At 55.3% G+C, this 23207-nt stretch overlaps 3 protein-coding genes across 5 annotated transcripts in view; 1 reads left to right on the forward strand and 2 right to left on the reverse strand.

The window, feature by feature from the left end:
* Positions 1-3603, reverse strand: part of RUVBL2 (RuvB like AAA ATPase 2) — a 15429-nt gene extending 11826 nt beyond the window's left edge. The window contains exons 1-2 of one of the 2 annotated variants that reach the window (XM_011374571.2): positions 3292-3603; positions 524-578 (exon numbers count right to left, since the gene is read on the reverse strand). In XM_011374571.2, coding sequence (XP_011372873.1) covers positions 524-578; positions 3292-3303 — 67 coding nt within the window. In that variant the 5' untranslated portion in view covers positions 3304-3603. The remainder of the gene's footprint in view (positions 1-523; positions 579-3291) is intronic. The other variant, XM_011374570.2, reaches the window with a different exon arrangement.
* A 219-nt stretch (positions 3604-3822) lies between these two features.
* Positions 3823-17866, forward strand: GYS1 (glycogen synthase 1). 2 transcript variants are annotated; one of them, XM_011374572.2, is made up of 16 exons: positions 3823-4147; positions 5600-5781; positions 7601-7792; positions 8581-8766; positions 9003-9147; positions 9999-10116; positions 10382-10502; positions 10715-10821; positions 11931-11990; positions 12082-12160; positions 13651-13764; positions 14024-14150; positions 15264-15359; positions 15554-15717; positions 16136-16216; positions 16384-17866. In XM_011374572.2, exons 1-16 carry the CDS (start codon positions 4030-4032, stop codon positions 16708-16710), a joined length of 2217 nt encoding a protein of 738 aa, XP_011372874.1. In that variant the 5' UTR covers positions 3823-4029; the 3' UTR covers positions 16711-17866. The 2 variants fall into 2 exon arrangements, 1 of the variants encoding a protein (XP_011372874.1); XR_002776114.1 differs by lacking the exon at positions 16384-17866 and having other exon boundaries at positions 3824-4147; positions 15554-15808.
* A 1328-nt stretch (positions 17867-19194) lies between these two features.
* Positions 19195-20781, reverse strand: FTL (ferritin light chain). The gene is made up of 4 exons (XM_011374573.2): positions 20448-20781; positions 20144-20290; positions 19681-19806; positions 19195-19514 (listed from the first exon to the last, which is right to left on the reverse strand). The coding sequence occupies exons 1-4, from the start codon at positions 20547-20549 to the stop codon at positions 19362-19364; spliced, it is 528 nt and encodes a 175-aa protein (XP_011372875.1). The 5' UTR covers positions 20550-20781; the 3' UTR covers positions 19195-19361.
* Positions 20782-23207: the final 2426 nt, after the last annotated feature.

A 23207-nucleotide genomic window follows, 5' to 3' on the forward strand; every position in this document is an offset into this window, starting at 1 on the left:
AAAATCTGCAGAGCACAGTTAAGTGAGGTAAGCCTGCACCGCCTCCCTTGGAGGTGCTGAAAGAATCTACAACGAAAGCTCTTTGTGAAGGCTGCACCCTGATGGCCCCGCTACGCCCCAACTTCCTGCTGCTGGATCCATGGCTCATTCGCTGTGTGAACGGGGACCGGTGATGACTGCCCTGAGTTTAAGTTACCTCAGCTAAGAAGGGGGTGACAGTCACGATATGGTTCAGAGTTAAACTCAGTAAGCACTCAGCAAATACCCACTTCTATGGCTTCTGAGCAGGGTGTCGGTATACCCAGAAGCCCCACAGGGCAGCCGAGCCCCCAGCGGCCCAGCCTGGGACTGTGACCCAGCATGGCCCCCCACGTGCCATCTGACCCCTCTCTGGGACTCAGGATCCCCCATCAGACAGGGAGGTGGTGCACAGGCTGCCTCCCTCTCGGGGGTCCCAGGCAGGTTGGCTCTTCAGGGGCGCTCGGGGTGGGCAGGGTCTGGGTCTCGTTCCTCGCTCACTCACCGATACGCTCGATCCTCGTCACATCACGGATCTCTGGGACCTTGGTTGTGGCCGTCTGTGGGTGGAGGAAGACGCGTCAGAAGAAAACTTGTAGTCCCAGTTTTCAGCAAGTCCTCTGTCCTGCCTGCCCCATCCCATGAGAAAATCCTTCCCACTCCCCCCCGACGCAGATAGGCGAGCAACCCCGATGCCAGTGACTCCTGCCCTTCTCCGCTGTCACCGACTAATGCTGGCTGGTTGACGTCACTACAGTCTGAGTCCCAGGAAGACGAGGATTGTGTCTGTCTCATTCAGAGATCTGTCCCCACAGCCTAGCACATATTTGATGTCCAGGAATTATCTGGTGAAGAAGCAGCCCTCACCATCCCCCATAACTGTAAGGACAGGCACCAACACAGAGCAGGCACCAAGCGGGCACGATCTGGCCCGATTTCCCAACCCCCCCTGCACCACCCCACCCCAGCTGTCACTAGGCCTTTGCATGTGCAGGTCCGAGTCCGGCCTCTCCCGACCCCCTCACTGAATTAGATCAAGCTCTGCTCACTATGGAAGGCCCTCCCTGACCTCTGCCCCTGCCAGGCTAGTTCTAGGGTCTCCAGATGTCTAGACAGGAGGAAGGGCCTCCCTTGGGAGTCCGGTGCCCCTGTGTAATCACTCTCACGAGGGAGACTCGTAGATCAATGTTCTTGACTCCACGGACGTGTATCCCACGAGGGCAAAGCCCGCCCCTCATTTGTTCACCTCGGGCTCAGTGTTTGGGGTTTGAATGATGTACCGAAGTGCTGAGCTCATTCAGGAAGCAGGTACTGAGGCCTCCTGTGTCCCTGGCTCACCAGAGCGAGAAGCCAGCCACCATCCCTCCCCACGTGGGGGAGGGAGATGCACACATACCACGGAGATGAATGTGCATTATTCATAACCAAAAGGTGGGGACAACCTGAACGTCCATCAACAGATGAACAGATGAAAACAGGTGGGTTATCCACCCAGTGGAATATTATTCAGCCATGCAAAGGAACGAAGTTCTGATCCACGCTACAACTTGGATGAACCTTGAAAACATTATGCTGAGTGAAAGAAGCCAGACACAAAGACCACATATTGTCTGATTCCATTCATATAAAATGTCCAGAATAGGGAAATCCATAAAGACAGGAAGCAGACTAGTGGCTGCCTAGGGCTGGTGGTCTGACAGGATTGAAGGGTGATAGTCGAGAAGAGGTTTTTTGTTTTTTTTTTGAGGTGATGAAAATGTTCTAAAATTGGTTGAGAGAATGCTTAACTCTGTGAATGTACTAAAAGCCACTGAACTATTTATTTTAAATGAGTAAACTGTATGGGATGTAAATTACATCTCGAGAAAGCTGTTTTAAAAAATCTGGGTGGTGGGTCCTTGGGTGCCTATTATTTTTTGACGCTTTGGAATATGTCATAATTTCTGATCAGGAAAGGGAAGCCTAAGAAGCCAGCATGCTCACCCAGCTCCTCGGCCACCTGCCCCAACCCTCCAACCCAAGGGAACCAGCTCTCCGCTCTGGAACCTAGAGTTTAGACTTCCCGAGGTCCACATGGTGAGAAGGCTCTGTCTCTGCTGTCTGTGGCCCCTCCCACTTACTCTCTCAGAGGAGGCTGGGAACCAGGACCACTGGCCACTGCCCCTAAACCACTATCAGAGGACTGAGAACATACCAACGGATGCCTGCGCGGCCTATCCGACCCTATTGGAGGCAAAAAACAGACACGGATCCCAGAGTCTCAACCCTTAGCAATTTCAGCAGAAACAAACCCAGCTCCTACAAGGCCTTTCCTTCACCACAAGCCTCTCTGACCCCCTGCTGCCCGCTAACCCCATGGAAACGGGTCATCTTAAAACTGGCACCCGCCAGCCCCTCGTCCCTCCAATACTTCATCCACACCCATGGGACCTGAGTCTCAGGAGTACGGCCGCTGCCCTTCCCTCTTCTGCTTCCCTATTCACCCCCTTGCCATGGTAACAGCAAGACTCAAATTTCACCCCCTCCCGCCAGGCACCAGTAACTCTCACCCCCATCCTTCCCCCATCTTGACTGGGGTCACCATGGTAACCTGTGCATCTGGAAGCTCAGTCCAACCCCCGAGCTAAGGTCGCATCCCTTCTCCATTCAGGTGTTTCTTGAACAAGTACTTGGAGTCAGGCCCAGTGAACCTGGGCCCACTTTAATAGAGTTCACGTTCATTCATTCAAAGAGTCACGTGATAATTCACTGAGCATCCATCCACACTGGGCATGCCCCGTATGAGGTGTTGGAAGTACGAGGGGGGGCCCCAGTCCTTTCCCTCTCCGCTGACACCCTCTAGGTTCTCGACACTCCTTTTGGCTCAAGACTCCCTAAGAGACTCCACGCTCTCAAGCACACGGGACAGGTCCTGCCTGAGCTTCTCCCGTGTACTCGGGCGCCATTCACACCGTCAGTAACCCGAGACTCCTGGATGCCTTGGAGCCCAAGACATACAATCCTCAATGGACTTCAGGGCGAAGGACTGCAGAACTGGCCACTGACTGCGCCCAGGGGGCTGGAAGTTGGAGCTGCTATAACATGATGGGGTCAGTTCTGACCACCGAAACAGTAAACATCCACGTGAATCCAGGATTCCGGGCCCCCAGCCCCTCCGACCCCAGCCTCGGGAGTCCGGGCCTCCAGCCCCGGGAGTCCGGGCCCCCAGCATCCTCCTCCCCCAGCCCCGGGAGTCCGGATTCGCTCCTCCGTCCCCAGCACGCCGGCACTTACCACGGTTGCCATGATGCTCACCAACCGCCAATATCCTAACGGAACCGGAAACACTCTAGGAACGAGGCGTTCTGGCCCCTCTAGACTGCCGGGTCCTCCAAAGATGTCGGTGGTTCCTCATAAATATGCAAACTCTCCAAGTAAGGGCGAGACGTCGCTTTTGAGGCCGAAACTCCTGGGTGGGTTCCCAAGGCCTTCTGGCTCCTCCTCCTTTTACCCAAGCCTCCTTGCTGAGGCCGATTGCAAAATTCTTAGCAGTTCTCTGAGCAAGCACACGTCCCCCACGCTCCCTTTCCTTCTTATTCCACCCACTTCCCTCCCCCCGCACCTTTGGGGCCTCAAGCTTCAGATGGGCAGAGCCGAGGGCCAATCAGCTAGCGCAACGACCGCTAAGGCGGTCTCGGGGCGGAGCGAGCCCCACGCTGTCCACCAATGAGGATGCGCGAGAGACCCCGCCCCGAGCGCGAGCCAATGGCGCTGGCCGGGGGACGGGCGCCGCCTCCTGGCGGCCGCAAGGCTTTACTGCCGGGGGCCCTCAGCGCTCAGTGACGCTGCGGCTGCCTGCTGCCTAGGTCCGAGCGCCCCAGGACGGGGTGCGGTCGTGCAATAGGAAGCCGAAGGCGTTGCAAGCTTCCCTTCGGGCACCAGCTACCTGGCCCCACACCCTGCCTGGTGCATTCCTCGGACGCCTCCGGAGCCCCTACTTGTGGCCCTTGGAGTCCCCTTCCCGCGTCAGCCATGCCTCTTAACCGCACTTTGTCCATGTCCTCACTGCCAGGACTGGAGGATTGGGAGGATGAATTCGACATGGAGAACACAGTGCTCTTCGAGGTGGCCTGGGAAGTGGCCAACAAGGGTGAGCACGCCAGGCGGCGGGGCCCGGACGAGAAGGGCAGTCGGGGACGGGTGCCCGGGACTCTTGAGGGGTAGGGGGACAGGGCTACATAGCATGACTCCTGGGTTCTGGGCAAGGAGCCTGTGACTCCTGTGTCCTTGGGGAAGAGCTGTGATGTGTCTCCTGGCCCTGGAGGAGTGGGGATGAGTCTCCGGGGTCCTGGGTCCTGGAGAGGAAGAGGCTAAGATGAAAGATTCCTCCGTCCCGGAGGGAGGTTTCTGAAAGACCAGAGACCTGGGTCCTGAACAGGGAAGGAGGTGGGTGGTGGGGATGGGGGTAAGGTTGCACTTCTTAGTGCAAACTTGGGAGACGGGTAGGTTTCAGAGCAGTGGCCGTCCGCATTTGGGAGCGAGCTGACCGGGGACGGGATGCATAAGTCGTGAAGGGAGAAGGGAGGAACTGGTCACTTGAGTGTAAAGATGAGAGGGGGCTGCGGACCCTAATTCTTAGATCCCAGGGTGGGAAATGGTTGGGGGCCTGAACACCTGGGCTCTGGAGGTGCTGAGGGCCTGAGCTATGGGTTCCTAGAAGGAGAGGAGCCTGTGGCCACACACGTATGGATACTGGAATGAGGGAAGGCTGGCAAGTCCCAAGTTGGTCAGGGGCTGGGCCCTGGGATGGGAGTGGCTGGGGCCCCGGATTTCTGCGTGCAGGCCTCAGAGAGCCTGAGGTTCAGGGTGTAAAGAACCAGGGGAGGCTGTTAGCCCAAGAGCTAGGCGGTCTCACCCCTCACAAGAGAAAAAACTGGGGTTTTTCTTAGCTGAGTCTTGGGAGAGAGAGAAACTGAGCCTTACACCATGGGAGGGGCCGGCAAACACTGAGCCATGTATCACCAAGGCCCAGATTTCAGGAAGTAAGGAGGCTGGGGGCCCAGACTCATGGGTCTGGAGTGGAGTCCTGGGAGGAGCAGGGCCCCGCCTGCCTGTCTCCCTGGTTGGGGAGAGGAGACTGGGGGACAGGTCACCAGAGTCCCTGCGGGACGAGGGAGTCCTGCTTCTCTTGGGCAACTGTGGGAAGCTGAATAGGGTCCTCCTCTGTCATAGAGCCTGGCTGAAAATTTAAATCCAGCTCTCGTAAGACGGGAACTCAGGAGTCTGGGTCCTGGTAATCCTTGTCAGCGTCTGTCTTCTTTGGGAACCTGGCCCCTAATTCCCCCAGACCCAGGAGCTCAGGCCCCCAGCCCCATCTCCCAGACTCAGAAGTCTAGCTCCCTTCTCCCTTAGGCCCGGGAGGACTGCCCTCCGGCCCCTTACCCCCTCCTCCCTCTGACTGTGATTCATGGGCCCCCAGTCCCCTCTTCCCTCTAAGCCACCGGTCCGGGGCCCTAGAGCCACCCGTGGTCCCCCACCCTGCCCCAGGGCCCAGACCTGTGCACCTCAGCTGGGGCCTGTCCTCATGCACTTGGGCCCACAGTGGGTGGCATCTACACGGTGCTGCAGACGAAGGCGAAGGTGACAGGGGATGAGTGGGGTGACAACTACTACCTGGTGGGACCGTACACGGAGCAGGGTGTGAGGACCCAGGTGGAACTGCTCGAGCCCCCGACCCCAGCTCTGAAGAGGACGCTGGACTCCATGAACAGCAAGGGCTGCAAGGTGGGACATGGCTCGGCCGAGGGCAGGTAGGTGGGGGCCTGCCCCAGGGAGAGAGGGAGGCGTGGACAGAAGCACAGGATAACCTGGTACTTTTTCCCAGGCAGACACAGGAGTTAAGATTGACACTCAGATCAGGATGCCATGAAGTGGGTGGGTGAACCCCAAGCTCTCAGACATTGGTGAATGGAGACAGACAGACAGCAGGGACAAGACAGACTGAGAGACAGTTCCAAGAGGCAAAGATCATCGGACCCAGGGAGAGAGAAAAAGAGCTAGATGGAAAGACGGACAGCCAGACAGGACCCGGACGGGGGAGGGGGGGTGGGCATGGAGTGAGGCAGGTGGCCAGAGTAGGGTTTCTAGAGCCTGAAGTTCAAATTCAGCTTCTGCACTTCCTGCGGCCGTGACCTTGGCTAACGGAATCTGCCTTGTAGGGTTGTTGGGAGGATGAAATAGTTAATAAAGTCTTCAGCCCAGTTCTTGGCCTGAAGTTAGAACTGCGGGTGAGCTTTTATCGTTGTGGTTATTATTATCACCATCACCATTATTACTATAAACAGCCAAGCTCGCAGAGTGAGGTGGACAGGCAGACAAAGGGAGAGAGGCGGATGGAGAGAGACTGAGTGTCCCAAAAGGTGACGATGGCTTCCCCACCCTCCAGGGACTAGAGCAGTACGGAAAGAGATACAGTCTAGACACAGAAGAGAGGTAGCCCGGTGTTTCAGAGAGAAAGACCTAGAAAGAGAGAGGAAGGTGGAATACTAATGAAGGAGAGGTCATCGGGCAGTCCCAGGGGACAGAGCTTTAGAGGGGCAGAGTCCGGGATCAAAGAGAGGAGCGGAGCGTTCCAGGCCACCGACGAGGGCTGAAGGATGAGCACACAGAGATGGCCGCCGCCCAGGGAGAGAGCTGCGAGGCAGCAGTGCTGAGTACAGACAGGCTGGTGCTTGGGAGGGAGGGGTACAGTGGTTCCTTCATTCAGCTTCTGGTTTGGGGTGGGGTCTGGAGGCCAGTCAGGCCAGAGGTGTCCCCAAGGAACCCTAGCCCAGCCCTCCCCCCATGGCAGCTGCTCCCCACGTGCTGGGGGCCTAAGAATAGCCCCCCCAGCAAAAGGGCAGACAACAGCTGGGACGGGGAGGGGCATCGGGGTCAGGCTCCCGAGGCTGGGAAAAGCCAGGTTAGGGAGGAGGATCACTGTCAGCTGGACAGAGCTGTGGCACCAGGCCCAGAAATGACGACGACACCAAGGTCTGAGGAAGAAAGAAGCAGACAAGAGAAATGTGGCGGTGGCAGAAATGAGACAGCGAGGCTTAGAAACATGGCAGTGGATAAAAAAATACAGCTCCGGGGCGGGGAAAGAGGGGAGACGGCGGTAGAAATGTGGCAGCGAGAACAGTAAAAGGAGCCAGGGGAACGAATTAGCAGCAGAAAGAAGAGATCCTGGCAGAGAGCATCACGATGGGCTGGGGAGAGAAATGTGGCAGCAAACAGAAACAAGGCAGCGGGGACACAGAGACAAGACATGTAAAACGTGTGGTTCTAAGGACAGAAAGGAGGCAGCGGGGGGCGGAGGGCAGCAGTTCTGGAAACTAAGCAAGGGACGGGAAAAATGGTGCGACGGAGACAGGAAAAGATCGTGGTGGGAAAAACGAACGGCAGATAGAGAAATCAGGCGGCGAGTAAGAACTGAGCAGCAGACGCAGAAACAAGATGGCGGGGCTGAGGCAGCAAGCTCCGACACGTGCCCGTGGGTGGGACTGGCATACGCGCTGTGCCCAGACACTGGTAATGCCCTAAGCCTCCCCATGGGTCCCCACAGGCATATTTCGGGCGCTGGCTGATCGAGGGCAGCCCCCTCGTGGTACTCCTCGACGTGGGGGCCTCGGCCTGGGCCCTGGAGCGCTGGAAGGGGGAGCTCTGGGACACGTGCAACATCGGGGTGCCCTGGTACGACCGTGAGGCCAACGACGCCGTCCTTTTTGGCTTCCTCACCACCTGGTTCCTGGGTGAGGTAGGCCCCACTGCCGGTCGCCATGTCACCCTTTTTAACCTCAGGCCCAAAACTATGATGGCAACCATCCCCCGGGCCAGAGCGGGGCTGGTTTCTCCCAGGGCATTCTGGGAGTTGAGTCCTCTAACCCAAGGACTCAAATTCCCAATTCCAGCTTCATTCATTCTAAGTATAGGAATTCTGGGCCATTAGCTTCTGGGGAGGTTGGCCGGCTGGAGGGCTCAGCCCAGGAAATTCTGGGGTTTTTAGTGATTGAACTTGACTCTCAGGTGGGGCTCTGGATCTTTAGGAAACCCCAGTTTTCATGAGAACTAGGAGACCTGGTTCTGACCCCCTTTTAGGTTTTAGAAGGCTCAAGACACTTCATTTCCCCTATCATGGGACAAACAGTATCTGAACTGGCTGCTTCTAGGGCATTCGGGGAGTTGTAGTCCTTTGGCCGGGATTGGCTGCGGGTCTACTCGTGACGGAGATAAAAGGTCTCCAGGAATTGTGTCCCAGGACCTATGGACAGTAAAACTTCAATCTTTCCAAATCAGCCTTGCCGAAACTTAGAAGATTGTCTGAAAATAAGCCCAGCTCCCATCAGCCTCCGGGGATGGGGTCAGCCGCCCCAGGAACGTACAGTTCCTCGTCCTGTGGGGATTGCAGCAGGCCACCATCCACTCCGTGTGGTGGCGGTGACAGACTTACCTCTCCCCTGCTTCCTGGTCCACGTTGGGGACTGCTGCTTGTCCTCACAGCACGCATGGAGACACAGCACAGCCCCGTTCCCTGTTGCCCCACAGTTCCTGGCCCAGAGCGAGGAGAAGCCGCACGTGGTCGCACACTTCCACGAATGGTTGGCGGGCGTCGGGCTCTGCCTGTGCCGCGCCCGGCGGCTGTCTGTGGCCACCATCTTCACCACCCACGCCACGCTGCTGGGGCGATACCTGTGTGCTGGCGCTGTGGATTTCTACAACAACCTGGAGAATGTGAGCTGGGAGTGCGGCAGGTGGGGGCTGCCAATATTTGAGAACAGCATAACACTGTGTACAAAGCCCTGGGAGATGGAGCTCCCTCTTCTCCCAGGACCCAGGAGTCAAAGTCCCCAGCACCCTCCTCCCTCAGACCCAAGAGTCCAGGTTCCAGCCCCAACCTCCGCCAGGAGTCTGCACCTCCAGGCTTCTACCCAGTTTTCCTGACCTGACTGCTCTCTCTTCCCGCCCAGTTCAACGTGGACAAGGAAGCGGGTGAGAGACAAATCTATCATCGCTACTGCATGGAGCGAGCGGCAGCCCACTGCGCTCACGTCTTCACGACTGTGTCCCAGATCACTGCCATCGAGGCTCAGCACCTACTCAAGAGGAAACCAGGTAGGGGGACAGGCTGCGGTCCCTAGACACGAACGAGACAGGTGACTGCGCAAAGGCCGTATCAACTTTCTCACTGTGAAGAGCAGGGAACTACAACTCCCAGAAGGCCCTACGTTCGTGACCTGAATACGAGGCTTGCCTGGCTGTTTACCCTAGAGACTCATGGGAAGTGTAGTTTCGTTGATATTAATCTCAGAAATGGTAAAATTCTTTTATTGGCTAATGTAGATATGGGTCTTCTGAAAGAGGGTGGAGGGTCATTGGATTTTGTTTCTGAGAAAAGCAGTGTTAGAACCACTTACTCTTCCTAAACTATAGCCTCAGTTCTCAATGGATGTAAGGCAAGAACTATAACTCCCAGAAGGCCTTTGGGCTGCTCAGCTCCTTGTAGTCCTGGAATTGTACCCTGGGAGCTGATGGGGGTTATAATTTTTCGTTGATATGCTTTCATTTCTGTGAGGATAGAAAAATGGTTTTGACCATAAAGGAGGCCTGAAGATAGAGGATATATTCTAGGAGAAGCAGGATGGGGATGTTTAATCATTCCCACCTCTGGGTGGAATGAGACAAAAAAAAAAAGAACTACAGCTCCCAGAAGCCCCAGAGTAGATTAGTTTCCTGTTTAGTAGGTTAGTCATGTGCAGGGGCTGATGGGAGCTGTAGTTATGCTTATGAACATGAGCAAGTAATATTGTGCAAGAAGGCATCCGAGAGGCAGGGCAGCCATGTCACCGAGGGAACTCCTAGAGGAGCTACTGAAAGAAAGGAAGGGGTCTTTCCTTCATTTATTCATTCAACCACATTGACCTGAACGAAGAAATGAAACATGGGACCATCTCTCTCATTCCCAGATATCGTGACCCCCAATGGACTGAATGTGAAGAAGTTCTCTGCCATGCATGAGTTCCAGAACCTCCATGCTCAGAGCAAGGCCCGAATCCAGGAGTTTGTGCGGGGCCATTTTTATGGGTACGTGGGCCAGATCCCTAGGTCTCGGGAGAGAGGACAGGTTAGGGGCTCCGCCTCTTGATTTTCCGAGTGCCAGAACAATAGCTGAGTATTGAAGGAGATCCCCAGCTGAGCATTAAAGAACCACAAATCCCAGGAGTCTCCATGTGGCCTCCACTCCATCTGTGGTCTTCTTTGCCCCTGGAGCTTCTGGGATTTGTAGTTTCAAGGCCAGGACTTGAGGGCGAGGGTCTCAGCCTCACCTGGCCTTGTGTGGCTTCTTTAGGCACCTGGACTTCAACTTGGACAAGACCTTGTACTTCTTCATCGCCGGCCGCTACGAGTTCTCCAACAAGGGGGCCGACGTCTTCCTGGAGGCCTTGGCCCGGCTCAACTATCTGCTCAGAGTAAGGCCTGCCTGGGCTGCCAGGGGACAAAGAGAGGACGAGAAAATCAGTACATAACTGGCGGGAACAGAGACCCAGGGAGGTGGTGATAGGGAACCCCCTTGACACGAAAGGGCACGCCAGCGTCCTGACGGTCTTGGGCGGTGGAAAAGGGTGGATGGCCTCAGCCTCCCCACACGTGACCCTGACCCGCCCGCTTTCCTCCACCTCAGGTCAACGGCAGCGAGCAGACGGTGGTCGCCTTCTTCATCATGCCGGCTCGGACCAACAATTTCAACGTGGAAACCCTCAAAGGCCAAGCCGTGCGCAAGCAACTTTGGTCAGCAGCCCGCGGCCCGGGGTCCCAGCTCTGTGCTCTGGGTCCAGCGGAATCTTAAGTTTTGTCATTTGTAATGTGAACATCCGGCCCCACCAATTTCTAGTGAAGTCACTTTGCTCAAGACGCCTCCAGCTCGGTGGCATTAAGAAGTCGCAGGCAGGACAAGTGTGACAGCAAGACCAGGGCTCTGATATCAAACCAGCGAGGTCCAACTCGTGCCACTGACCCTTGCTGGCTTGGCGACTTTAAGCAAACCACTCCCCCTCCCTGAGCCTCAGTTTCCTCACCTGTGAAACCCATTCATTAGCCATCAGGTGTTCAGTGAGGACCTACTATGTGCCAGGCACTGTTCCAGGCCCTGGGACACACAGCTGGGAACAAAAAAGATAAAATCCCTTCTCTTATTGAGCTCACATTCTAGAAAATTCTATAGAAAGTGCCAAAAAAAAAAAGGCTGTGACAGTGTTGTGCGGACAGGCCACACTGAGAAAGTGCCATTGGGTAGAGACCAATAGAGGAAATGAGGGAGCCCTGTGTCGATCTGGGGAGCAGCAAGCGCAAAGGCCCTGAGGCTAGGGTCAGAGCCAATGGGGCAGGAGTGAGGCCAGAGCTATGGGAGGATTGTGACCAGAGGAACGACAGTGGATTAGAGGGTGGCACTATTCGTCAGCTTCATCTGTGTACATAAATTTTCTTCTCGCACATAATTTTCCCTTTTTATAAAACGGGGCTCAGTGTTGCCACCTCCAGGACTAGTACAGGTCCTAATAATAGCTGACATTTCTGGAAAGCTCGCTGTGTGCTGGGCACCGTGCACCTTTTTGTCATGACCTCATCAGTTCCCACTGCTAACCTCTGAGGTTGATTCTATTTTTATTTCCATCTGACTGATGAGTCACTGAAGTCAGAGAGGGAAGGCCACCTGTCCCTGGCCACACAGCTGATGCGAGGCACAAGGGATCCGAGCCTTCCAGGGCCTGTCCCCCTGGTCTCCATCCTCTAGCTTGGAATCCCCAGGGATTTGCTGCTCAGACCTCAGCTTCCCAGCAGCCCCAGAAACCTAACAGTAAATGGCCGGTGTGTATGTGATGTTGCTTTGCTCTTTCCAGGGATACGGCCAACGCGGTGAAGGAGAAGTTTGGGAGGAAGCTTTACGAATCGTTGCTGGTGTGAGTGCCCCCACCCTCAGCCCGGTACCCGCATAGGCCCTGGCCCCTCTCCTCACCCCTTCTCAGATGCATGCCCCTGCCCGCCCTGCAGGGGAAGCCTCCCAGACATGAACAAGATGCTGGACAAGGAGGACTTCACTATGATGAAGAGAGCCATCTTTGCCACGCAGGTACAGTTTGGATCCCGGAGCAGAAGGATGGCGATTCCCAGCAGCCCCAAGGGCAGCTCGCTATGTCAGCTCTGACCCGGGAGATTACTGGGAGTCCTACTTTATTGGGCAGACCTTTCTAGGGAATCCATTCGGAGGTCCACAGAAGGGTGTGAGCGCTGGTTGGCAGAACTTCAATTCCCAGAAGCCTTTAGGGCCGCCTGCCTTCCCAGGGCTCATTATGCCACAGGGGCTGCTGGGAGTTGTGTTTTCTGAGTCCCCAGGGACCATGTGGACTTTAGAAAGTTAAGACTGCTGGAGGAGAACCACAACTCCCAGTTGTCCTTGGGCTGTGCTGCACACCAACTCCACCTCTGCCCCCAGAGACCGCTGGGAGTGGCCGTTTCGGTGGGCCTCTTTAGGGAATGCCCAGGAGGTCATCTAAAACACTGATAACCTGAAGAACATTGAATGCACGCCGCTGGCGCTATGTCTTACCCCACCGGCTGTGTCGTAGTCCCCAAACACCCCTGGGAATTGGAGCTTCTTTAGATTCCTGAGGTTAATGGAATTATGTGGATGGGAAACTTTAGGGGAAAAATTCAGTCACCAAATGAGAACTACAGTTCCTAGCAACCCCTGGGGCTTTCTGCCCCAGAGATTTCTGGGAGTTAGGATTCTTTCATTCTCTGAAGTCAAGCGTCTTTGTTCCCTTTGTTCGGGATTGGTGAGACATTTCCTGGGGAATGGAAACGTTGACGGCCAAGTTTCGTAAACAAGGTGTGACCCGCTTTTAGCCAAACTAACATTTCCAGTAGTTCTCTAAAGCAGCCTGCCTCACTGAGGGCTGCTGGGAGTTACAGTTTCTTGGGCCCCTGGAGTCAGTAGACAACTAACTAAAGGTGAGCATAACTTTTAATGAGAGAAAGGACGGAACAGTTGCAAAGAACTCTACATTCCAGTAGTCTCCTGGGACTTCCATCATACTAGCCCTATCCTCCTTCAGTGAGAATCGGAAGAAGAATTCATTCAGTGATAATTCCCACGCAGGGAATTGTGGTTTCTTTGGGCCTCTGTTGGGGTGGAGGCAGAGGCAGTGGATACAGCACAGAGAGTAGAGGGAGTTTGGAGAGAAAGAGCCAGGATTTTCATAAGAAAACAACAACTTTCGGCCACACCTGCACTTTGCTACCGTATTGGCATCCTCTGTCCTGTCGACTGGGAGGAGTTATCATTCCTTGGGATTTTCTCGAAGATAGAGCCAAGGGTAGTCCACGGGGCTCGTTAACCCTGGCTCTGCCTCAAAGACAACTGGGAACTGTAGTTTCTTTTCAGTTCAGGGTGGCGAAAGGGGAAAGAACCTTTATAGACAGAGCCAAGTAGGAAATCTACAACTCTCAGTAATCTTTTGGGCTTAATGCCCCACAGCCTGGTGGGAATTGTAGTCTCTTTGGATCCTCAGGGTCAGCAGGTGCCTTCTTTGACCCCCACCCCACTTGTGCCCCCTACAGCGGCAGTCTTTCCCCCCTGTGTGCACCCACAATATGCTGGACGACTCCTCGGACCCTATCCTGACCACCATCCGTCGAATTGGCCTCTTCAATAGTAGTGCCGACAGGGTCAAGGTGAGGGTCCTGCACTTTGCCGGAGGGTGGGGGGAGCCTGGACCTCATATTTCCCACCTCCCCTTGTTTATCGAAGGATTGCTTGCTTTGTTTAGAAAGAGCCTTAGCTTCAGAGGCCGACAGACTTGGATTCAAATCTTTGTCCTGCCACTGACTTGTGTGACTTTAGACAAGATTTTTTACCCTCCAGGCCACTCTGGGATGACAGAGAGTAGCTAATTAAGGTGCCTCAGGCTGAGCCCTTCTTTTCCACTGCCAGGTGATTTTCCACCCGGAGTTCCTCTCCTCCACGAGCCCCCTGCTCCCGGTGGACTATGAGGAGTTTGTCCGTGGCTGCCACCTTGGGGTCTTCCCCTCCTACTATGAGCCATGGGGCTACACGCCAGGTGAGTGCTGCATGGCAGTGGGGTCCTCGTCAGATCTGGCATGATCCGGGGACCAGGGACTGGCTCTGTCTGAGCCCAAGCTCATCCTTTGCAATACAGGAACAATCTTTTCTGCTACAGTGTGTTTCTGTGACACAGCAGCTCATGTGATGTGTAACTGGAAGACTGATATCACAGTTCACATGTGATTTCCCCCAATTTGCTGATGACAACGGCTTAATGCACAGTTCACTAACAAAACCGAACGTGGCTGGGGCAACGTCTCCCCGGGCTGTCCCCAGTGCCCGTCGGCTCCCCACTTTCTGAGGTTGGCTCCCTTTAGACATGGGCTCCGAGTTGCAACCGCTTATCTGCGGTTCTCATATGGTTTTAAGGCTAAATAAATACCACGCTAGCTACAGTATTTCTTAATTTATGAGTAATTTAACAAGGCTTTTAAACTGTGCTTGCATGATATTTAGTTTTGCCAGTTTCGTTTCATCTGTGGTTAAAATGGTGCATCCATTTTGTGTGGTCGGACAGTGCCCTATTTTCACCATAAGCCCTGTTATAGTTAATGCCTGCTTTTGCAGCCTACAGAGGTTTTTAGAAACATCATATGAGAATCATATAAACCCCTCGAAACATTTCTCAGTGCTATTTAAGAGAGTAAACAAGGCAAAGTACTTACTCTGTACACAGCGATAGTAATAATGAGACCTTTTCTTACCTCCTGTCAAAACAGACTATGAAGCTGTGATAGCCAAAACAGTATGGTCTGGCACAAGAAAGCATCTTACGGGGTGTGAGAATTAAATAAAGTGGTACACATTGGTCCAAAGCTCAATCAATAAATTAGCATCCTTACCGCCCAACTATAGACTTTTCCTCATCCCGAGGCCTTGGGGCAAGTGAATTCCCTTTTCTGAGACCCTTAGCTGCCCCTCTAAGAAATAGGGACTATAACAAACAGTCTAACGCACAGCCTAGTTTTTCGAGCTGCTTCTGACTTGTTCAGCACAGCTCCCGGCACTTGGCAAAACTGCCAGTAGAGGGCGCCGTTGAGGCTTTTATTGCGGTTTCAGACAAGGTGGGGCGGGAAGCTAAGGAGGCCTTTCTCACTACTTCCCGCAGCTGAGTGCACGGTTATGGGCATCCCCAGTATCTCCACCAACCTCTCCGGCTTCGGCTGCTTCATGGAGGAACACATCGCAGACCCCTCGGCTTACGGTCAGCGCCCAGACTGAGAGCCAGGACTCTTGGATCCTGGGGAGGAGGGGCGTGGACCCTTGGGTCACTAAGAGAAAACAGATCGGGGCGGACTCCTAGGTCCCCTCGGGAGGAGGGTCCTGGTGCCACAGAGTCCCAAGGAGAATGAAGGTTTCCCCAATTTGTTCTCTGAGTCCCCGTCCTGGCCCCCACAGGCATCTACATTCTGGACCGGCGGTTCCGCAGTCTGGATGATTCCTGCTCGCAGCTCACCTCCTTCCTCTACAGCTTCTGCCAGCAGAGCCGGCGGCAGCGCATCATCCAGCGGAATCGTACCGAGCGCCTCTCTGACCTTCTGGACTGGAAATACCTAGGCCGGGTATAACTCCCTTTCCTGTCCTCTGCTGGTGAATCAGCCGCTTCCGAATTCTGGGTCTCTGGTTCCTCAGTCTCAAAGGCCGGCGAAGGGGGTACGGTCTCCTCCTACTTGTCATAGTTGCTGTCCCTTTAAGAAATTAATTTCTGCCGAAGACCGCCAAAGTCTGAAGTTCTCTCATTTGCATAAGGGTGTGGCCAAGGAGCCTTGCCTCAGAGACTGTCCACTCACAGCTCTGCCTGTCTACATACGGGGTGGAGCTAGGAAATGGATAATTGGCTTAGGGGCCTAGGAGGCGGTACTTCAGAGCGTGCTCATCTGCATAAAAGGTGTGGCCAGGGTTGCCCCGCTCCACGTCTGCCTGGGGCTGGAGCCACGCCCGCCCCGCCCCCTGATGCCCCCTCCCCTTCTTTCCTTCAAGTACTACATGTCCGCGCGCCACATGGCGCTGGCCAAGGCTTTTCCAGAGGACTTCACCTACGAGCCCCACGAGGCTGAGGCGGTGAGTGGACCCGGGTTCTCTGGTGGGCCAGGAGCTAGAGGGCTGGGCTTGGGGGTGAGGGTGGGGGTTCCTTCCTAGAATCAGAAGGCCTCGGGGGTGGTGGATGCCTGGGCAGAACTGGGGGCCACCGCTCACTTTGCCCTTTGTGCTCATGTCCCCATACACAGACCCAAGGCTACCGCTACCCACGGCCGGCCTCAGTGCCGCCGTCACCCTCGCTGTCTCGACACTCGAGCCCGCACCTGAGCGAAGATGAGGAGGATCCCCAGGACCGGCCACCAAATGAAGACGGTGAGCGCTACGACGAGGAAGAGGAGGCCGCCAAGGACCGGCGCAACATCCGTGCCCCAGAGTGGCCGCGCCGCGCCTCCGGCTCGTCCTCCATGGGCGGCGGAAGCAAGCGCGGCTCAGTGGACACGGTGCCTTCCAGCTCAGTCAGCACCCCCAGTGAACCCCTCAGCCCTGCCAGCTCCCTGGGTGAGGAGCGCAACTAGGTCCCCTACCCTACACTCCTCGCCCGCCGGGGCCTCCCTCATCCCGAGGGCGGATGCAGAACTGTGCTGTTCATAACCCCCACTCCAGATCCCGAACCTTCCACTGGAAGGTTCACAGCCCCGCCCCCTCCGCTATACACTCCAGCACCTCCAGCTCAGCTCTTGGAATCCCCAACACTCCAGAATCCACAACGCGGTGCCTTTCTTGGGTTCCAGAATGTATCATTTGTGCCCTGGAGTCCCCCTAGGCCTGGCCTGGGTCCGAGTGTCCAGGAATCTGCCATCGTCCCGTCATGGTGCCAGAGGTTTTAGGAAACCCGGTCTGTTGCCTTCTAGAGCCCTTTGTGGCTTGTAAATTCTGCAGCCTACTGAGCACACCCTGCTAAGGCCTTGCCTGGGGACCACCAAGCCCCGGAAACCACGTGGTGTCCCTGGTAACGAGACAATCAAGTCCAAAGCTGGAGCACTTTCAAAGACTTGAGTGCAGAAGGTCCTCTTTTTCAACTCCAGAACTGGGGCTCCAGGACAGGGCACTCATGTTTTCACTCTGTTCTTGCCCTCCCTGGGGTATCTGGCTCTGCCTGGAGGCTCCCTCTCCCACCTGCTTCCCTCCTCCTCCTCCACACTTCTGCCAAGCAAGGGAGGCGCAGAACCACTTGGCTTCTCATTTCTCTTGGAGAACATACGGTCTTGGTCTCCATGTCCTTCTGGCCTTTTCTAGAACAGATCCTATTCCTTCCGTGAGTCCGATTTCTCTCCCTGGATCTCGAGACTCCTGTGCCCTCTAGGGAGAATCCCCTTGCTAAGGACAAAACTGGCTGTATTCTACCCCCACAACCGCCAGGCCCACCATGAAACCACTGGGTTCTAGGTCCTGGCTGGTGAATCTAGAACCTTACCACTAATGCTGCATCCTGGTCCCCTTCCCATGGTCTAGAACTGCGCCCACCGGGTTCTAGAACCTCCATTTTTACCTCGAGGCTCTTCCATCCCCAAGCTGTGCCCTGCCCCCAGCTTTGGTGAAAGGGAGGTGCCCCCTCACGCGTGCCGTGCTGTGTCTTATGCACTTGGTTTGTAGTTGGGAGGGTGGGGGCAGAAAGGGTGTGATTGAAGTGTGTGCGGAGAAGAAAAAATACAACTATATTTAAGAATCCCAGGTCTGGTCCAACGTGAGGACTCGGTGGGCATCGCACTCGGCCCCTCCCTCCTCTTTACCTCCCCTGTTCCTCCCGCTGCCCCGATCCCTTGCCTTGTTCCTCCGTCATGGAGACTTGGATTGCTATTCTAGATTCCAGTGTTCTTTCAAGGGAAGGCACCCCTGTCTTTTATTTAATTGGGACCTAACTTGCAAGTGGCAAAAACTTGGCTCAAGCTCTTTGGCAGACAAGGGCCGTGTCACTGGAAAAAGGGTCCATAGGGTACCCACGAGACACGTGTGGATCTTTAGGTTAACGAAATTCCTCGGCACCGCTTAGTAGCCACAGGTAGCCACATGTGGCTCCCTATTCTAACGCAGATGTAGAACATTTCTGTCACTGCAAAAAGTTCTGGACAGCACTTAGAGCATGTTTCCAGGGCTCTGCCCGCTCTGGGCTTTGACCCTACTGTCCCCTGGATAGAGCTCTATGTTTGACATAAATCTGCTTTTTTAGTCTTCCCTAGGTCTACGTCATAGGTGCATCTCTGAACCAACTGATTTTCAGGGGAGTAGAAAGCTCCGATTGTTTGGATTCGGGTGTAAGGATCCTTTCTGTTAGCCAGTGTGACAGACACAAGCCCCCTCCCCCACCAGAATCACCAGTGGCCACCAAAGTGCGGTGACAGGGGCACGGGTCTGAGTGGACGAAAGAACATGTGTCCAGCAGCCACCTCTTGGATTCTCCCACCAAAAACATGGAAAGGTCAGGGGTCAGAGTTGACATTGTTTGGTAACTGGGACTCAGAAGTTTCCTAAGTCATCCTCGAGCTTCTTCAGTTCCCTTTTGGATGATTTGGCCCCCAACTTTCACATCCCATTTCTGTACTTAGCTCAGCACCTCTTGCACATCAGGTGCTCCCAGCCCCAGATCCCCCTTTCTTCCTGTTTTGTCTTCAAGCAACTTTTGGAGGTCAGATCTGGGTGCCTCCCAGCTGCTGTGGGCAATTTACATAGTAATAGCCTCAACTCAGCCTTATGGAGCTGGTAATTCTATTTAAACCTTTCTCGATTGAGCGGGACTATATAGAGCACAGTATCTGGCCACATAGTATGGTTACTGTGGGATATCTCTATCGGTGTCTGCTTCTAGCTATGAGCCCCAGGTCTTACCAAACTAGACCCTGGGCAGCACTTAGCCTGGCAGAAAACCCCACAGGTGAGAGATGAAGCCTTAGGACAGGAAAGGGTGGTGGGGCCGACTCCTGCTGGCCGGGTCCAGCTAGCCTATCAAAATAGATCCCACCCCTGCTTCCCACAGCCAGCACATGTGCCCGCACACACGAAAACAGCTGTTGCAAAAAGCTTTATTGTTTCAATTTGGTCCAAGTCATGGTAGAGGGCTCCAAGATGGTTGGAAGGCTGTCTACTGGTTGCAGGGAGAGGTTCAGGCACAAGGCCAACACCAAGGGGATGCAGAGGGGCCCCCTCAAAAGCCTCTGGGCTCCAAAGGCTCTTAGTCATGCTTGAGGGTGAGCCTTTCGAAGAGATATTCGCCCAGCCCAGCCTGGGGGCAGGCCAGCCTGCGGAGGTTAGTCAGGTGGTCGCCCATCTTCTTGATGAGTTTCACCTCCTCATCTAGGAAGTGGGTCTCCAGGAAGTCACAAAGCTGTGAGAGGAAAAACAGAAAATGCTGCCACTTGCACCTAACCGTGTGACTGATGGGGGAACGAGGTTCGGAAGGAAATTTGACAGAGGAAGCCAGGACTGAGGATGTAGACTGCATTCCAGGGAAGGTCTTAGGATGGGCAGACTTGGATGAAGGAGGCACTTACATGGGGGTCTGCGTGGGCAGAACCCAGGGCATGAAGATCCAGAAGGGCCTGGTTCAGATTCTTCTCCATGATCATAGCGGCTTCCATGGCATCCTGAGTTCTACCCCACTCATCTTGAGAAGGTTTCTACACGGAAGACAGGGGCGGCTCAGAACTGGCCACATAACCCACAGAGGACTAACACCTGCTCGCAGCTACGGGGGTAAAGCGCTTAGCCCAAGAGACATCTACCTCCCCCGCCCCCCGCACCCGAACCCGCACCCCCCAGTCTCCTACAACTCCATGCGCCATGAGACCACGGCGCGGTCTTGGAATGGGCTGCTCCACTTTCAGCCACAATTAAAAATCCACACGAGGCCAAAAACCTCCTAGAAGCCCGAGCGATGCCTAAACCGCGGCGGTCAAGGCGCCTGGGTGGCAGAGACGGCTGGGAGATGTCGTCGGCAGCCCACACCCCACTGACCTGCAGGTCCTGGAAAACGGCACGGCCGCCACGCTGGCTTTGCATCTTCAAGAGACGCTGGGCGCCCTCGCGTTTCTCTTCGGCCAGCTTGCGAAAGAAGTGACCCACGCCTTCCAGGGCCACATCGTCGCGGTCGAAATAGAAGCCCTGCGGGAAGAAATGGCGAGAACAATGGTCAGCCGGAGGCCAGCGGGCTCCGCCCACCCGCTCCCCAACGGGACAAAGCAGGCCCGCGCACGCGCAGAAGGCCGGAGGTGCGCCGAGGGGGGGAAACTTAGGCCCCGGGCGTCCGAGAGACCCTCACCAGAGAGAGGTAGGTGTAGGAGGCCCGCAGATACAGGTTGACCAGGCGGTTGACGGCGGCCTCCACCTCGGTGGAATAATTCTGACGGATCTGAGAGCTCATGGTTGTTAGGCAATAAGGAATTAAGCTCAAAACACGGTGATGACTGGTCTCGCAGGCCAAGGATGGTTGAGAAGGTTCCGAAGTTTGCGACTGGAAAAAAGGTTGGAGGGTGGTCGAAGACTGGAAGAAGGAGCGTCCCTGGGTCTGTTCCGTCCAAACACTGTTGAAGCAAGAGACAGATCCGGGGGACCGCCGAGGGCACTGCGAGAGGCAGTGACCAAGGCGGCTTCTTTTATGGCGCGCGGGCCTCTGGAGGTGGGGCGTTTGGGGAGAGCAATTGGCCAATCCGCGGTGGCGGGAGGCAAGGTCTGGAGCCCGCACGTGACCAATCCGGAGCAGGGGAGTCCCAGACTCCGCCTTCCGCCACCCCGGAGGTGGGGAAGTCACGCGCCTGTAGCTCGCGGTTGTTGTGAAATGGGGAATTGAGAAGGGGCGGGGGTAGGGGAAGGTTCACAGGGACCAAGGGCCTAGCACTGATTCTGAATAGTCAGGGGATTCTTGGGGTCTCTGTGGTAGGTGGAAGATTATTGACACTGGGACCCCTGGAAAATGAAGACCCTGGGGTGCTTGGGAGGGTCTCAGGAAAAGTAGGTTGGATTCTGGGGTTGTCTCCTAGAGCATGAACTTTTCTGGGGCTCTGGGAGTTCCTCAGAGGTGGAGGCCTCCAGATTGCCGGGGTTTGCTTTGGGAGATGAGGGGTCCCAAGATAATTTGGATGTGTGGGGGCGTTTCTGTAGCCTTAGTGTTCACTATGGAGGTCCATATTTTTCTGGAAAGTTCCTGGGGAAGGTCTTTAGGCCCTTGAGGTGATCTGCGAGATTAAAAAGAGTGGGGGACAGGGATGTCTCTGGAACCCTACTAGGGACTCTGTTTTCTTGTTTTTTTTTTTGTTTTGTTTTGTTTTTAAGAAGTAGAGGTCTAGGAGAGCCCCTGAGAAAGAATCTGGGGCTCTTGGAATACTTTGGGGCTATTTCAGGGCCCCATTGTTTTTCTGGGACCTGAGATGGGAAGGGGTCAAATGACAAGCTTCAGTGTCTCCCTGAGGCTGTGTTCCCTGGGGACTATTTTGAAAGCAGCCAGAGACGTTGGGAATTCTCTCTGGCTCTGAAGCCATCTTTCTGAAGTTGTCTTGCCCGAGACAGGCTCCTTCCAGGTGACAAAGAGAAGCCCTGGGGTGTGGGAAAACAAGGATCTGGGAAACTGTGGATGGGATGTGTGTCTTCGACCAAAGTACGTTTTTAAAGTGTGCCAGGTCCGGGCTGGCTGGCTCACACCAGGACTCAGCCTGAAAGGAGAACCCTTTTGTGGTCAAGTGAACAGACAGAACTCGACCCCACTTCAGTGCCCTGATGGAGGTCGGGGTGTTGCGGGGAAGAGGTCGGACCCTGCTTTACAGGGAAGCCACCCCAACAGCCTAGTCAGGGTGCATCCTGAACAGGGGGAGGCGGGGGTGAAGGGAGAGGGGACGTGGGGCCAGGCTGGTGTCTGGGGTCCTGGAGGGGTGTCTGGGCCAGTGTCTGAGAGAGCAGAGGTGCTGAGTCATGCTGATCTCAGCACAGGAAGGGGCTCAGGCAGAAGGGTGGGTGGGGCCGGCCACTGACCTCATCTCCTTGGTGGGACGGCAGTCTGGCTGGGACCCTGCGATCTAGGCCTGGCTGGCTCGGACCCAAGTCTGGCCCCCTCCCCCAAAGTACCGCCTGGAGTGTTCTTTGTCTCCAAGTCTTACTGTCTTTTTAGTTCCCGTGATGTTTTTCCTGGGCTGCAGCTTGTGTCCATATTGTCATCTACTCCCAGCTGTGATGACTGAGTCCCTCACTGCTATCTTATCCGGCTGACATCTCTCCCCCCAGACTCGGTGTCTCTGGGGAGAGTGCATGGGGGCGGGGCAGTTGCCCTAGGCACACAGTCACAAAGGAGCCTAAGTTACTCATTCACAGGGTGTCAAACCTCAGCCTAAAGACCTTTAGCCTCGGGCTGGCCACACCAGTGGGAAGTGCTCAGAGGTAGGGGAAGCGGAGGGGATGAGACAGATGATCTGAAGGACACACAGAGAGATCTTAAGGTTGGGGTGGAGGTCCTGGGGGTCTGTGGGAAGGCCAGAGATCCAGAGAGGGGGACAGAGACCCAGAGACACTGGGATAGAGACAGAAGGGGTCTAAGGCTCAGAGAGGAAGATAAGGGAACAGAAAGATCTATTGAGAGGGGAACAGAGACCTAGGAAGAGAGACAGAGACCCAGAGAAAAACAGACTGACTCTTCAAGTGACTTCATTCTGATCCCGATTCCCCTTCAATCTTCTAGGCCTTTCCGAGTTCAGCATCTCCCCTGGGCCCTGCTCCTTTCCTGGGGGGAACCACTCACTAGTACCTCGGAGCTGCTCCTCCTTCAGACCCTCTCCCCACAGCCTTGTCCCCCATCACAGGTTTGGGCCGGGTCTTCTCCCTTCGGCCCCTCATCCCAGCCTCTTCCCAGCCTCCCTACCTCCAGTAGCTTCCATGTAAGGGTCCAGACCCCGCCCCCACTTCTCTGCTCAGTAAAAGTGCAACTTCCTATGTGGTGGAAGCATCTAGGCCCTCCTTCCCCAGGCACAGGAGGTATGCTGTTTTCTGACCCACCCCCTCGACCCCAGGCTCCTCTGCCTGGCTCCAATACAATACC

The sequence above is a fragment of the Pteropus vampyrus genome, unplaced genomic scaffold, assembly GCF_000151845.1.
Source record: "Pteropus vampyrus isolate Shadow unplaced genomic scaffold, Pvam_2.0 Scaffold250, whole genome shotgun sequence".
Classification (NCBI taxonomy): domain Eukaryota; kingdom Metazoa; phylum Chordata; class Mammalia; order Chiroptera; family Pteropodidae; genus Pteropus; species Pteropus vampyrus.

Excerpts from the sequence above, each read along its gene's own strand:
- GYS1 (XM_011374572.2), top strand. The coding sequence starts at position 4,030 with ATGCCTCTTAACCGCACTTTGTCCATGTCCTCACTGCCAGGACTGGAG. Across the intron at positions 7,793-8,580 it reads CCACCTGGTTCCTGGGTGAG|TTCCTGGCCCAGAGCGAGGA; the intron begins GTAGGCCCCACT and ends GTTGCCCCACAG. Across the intron at positions 14,151-15,263 it reads GCCATGGGGCTACACGCCAG|CTGAGTGCACGGTTATGGGC; the intron begins GTGAGTGCTGCA and ends TACTTCCCGCAG.
- FTL (XM_011374573.2), bottom strand. The coding sequence starts at position 20,549 with ATGAGCTCTCAGATCCGTCAGAATTATTCCACCGAGGTGGAGGCCGCC. Across the intron at positions 19,807-20,143 it reads CCGTTTTCCAGGACCTGCAG|AAACCTTCTCAAGATGAGTG; the intron begins GTCAGTGGGGTG and ends TCTTCCGTGTAG. Across the intron at positions 19,515-19,680 it reads CTGCCCACGCAGACCCCCAT|CTTTGTGACTTCCTGGAGAC; the intron begins GTAAGTGCCTCC and ends TTCCTCTCACAG.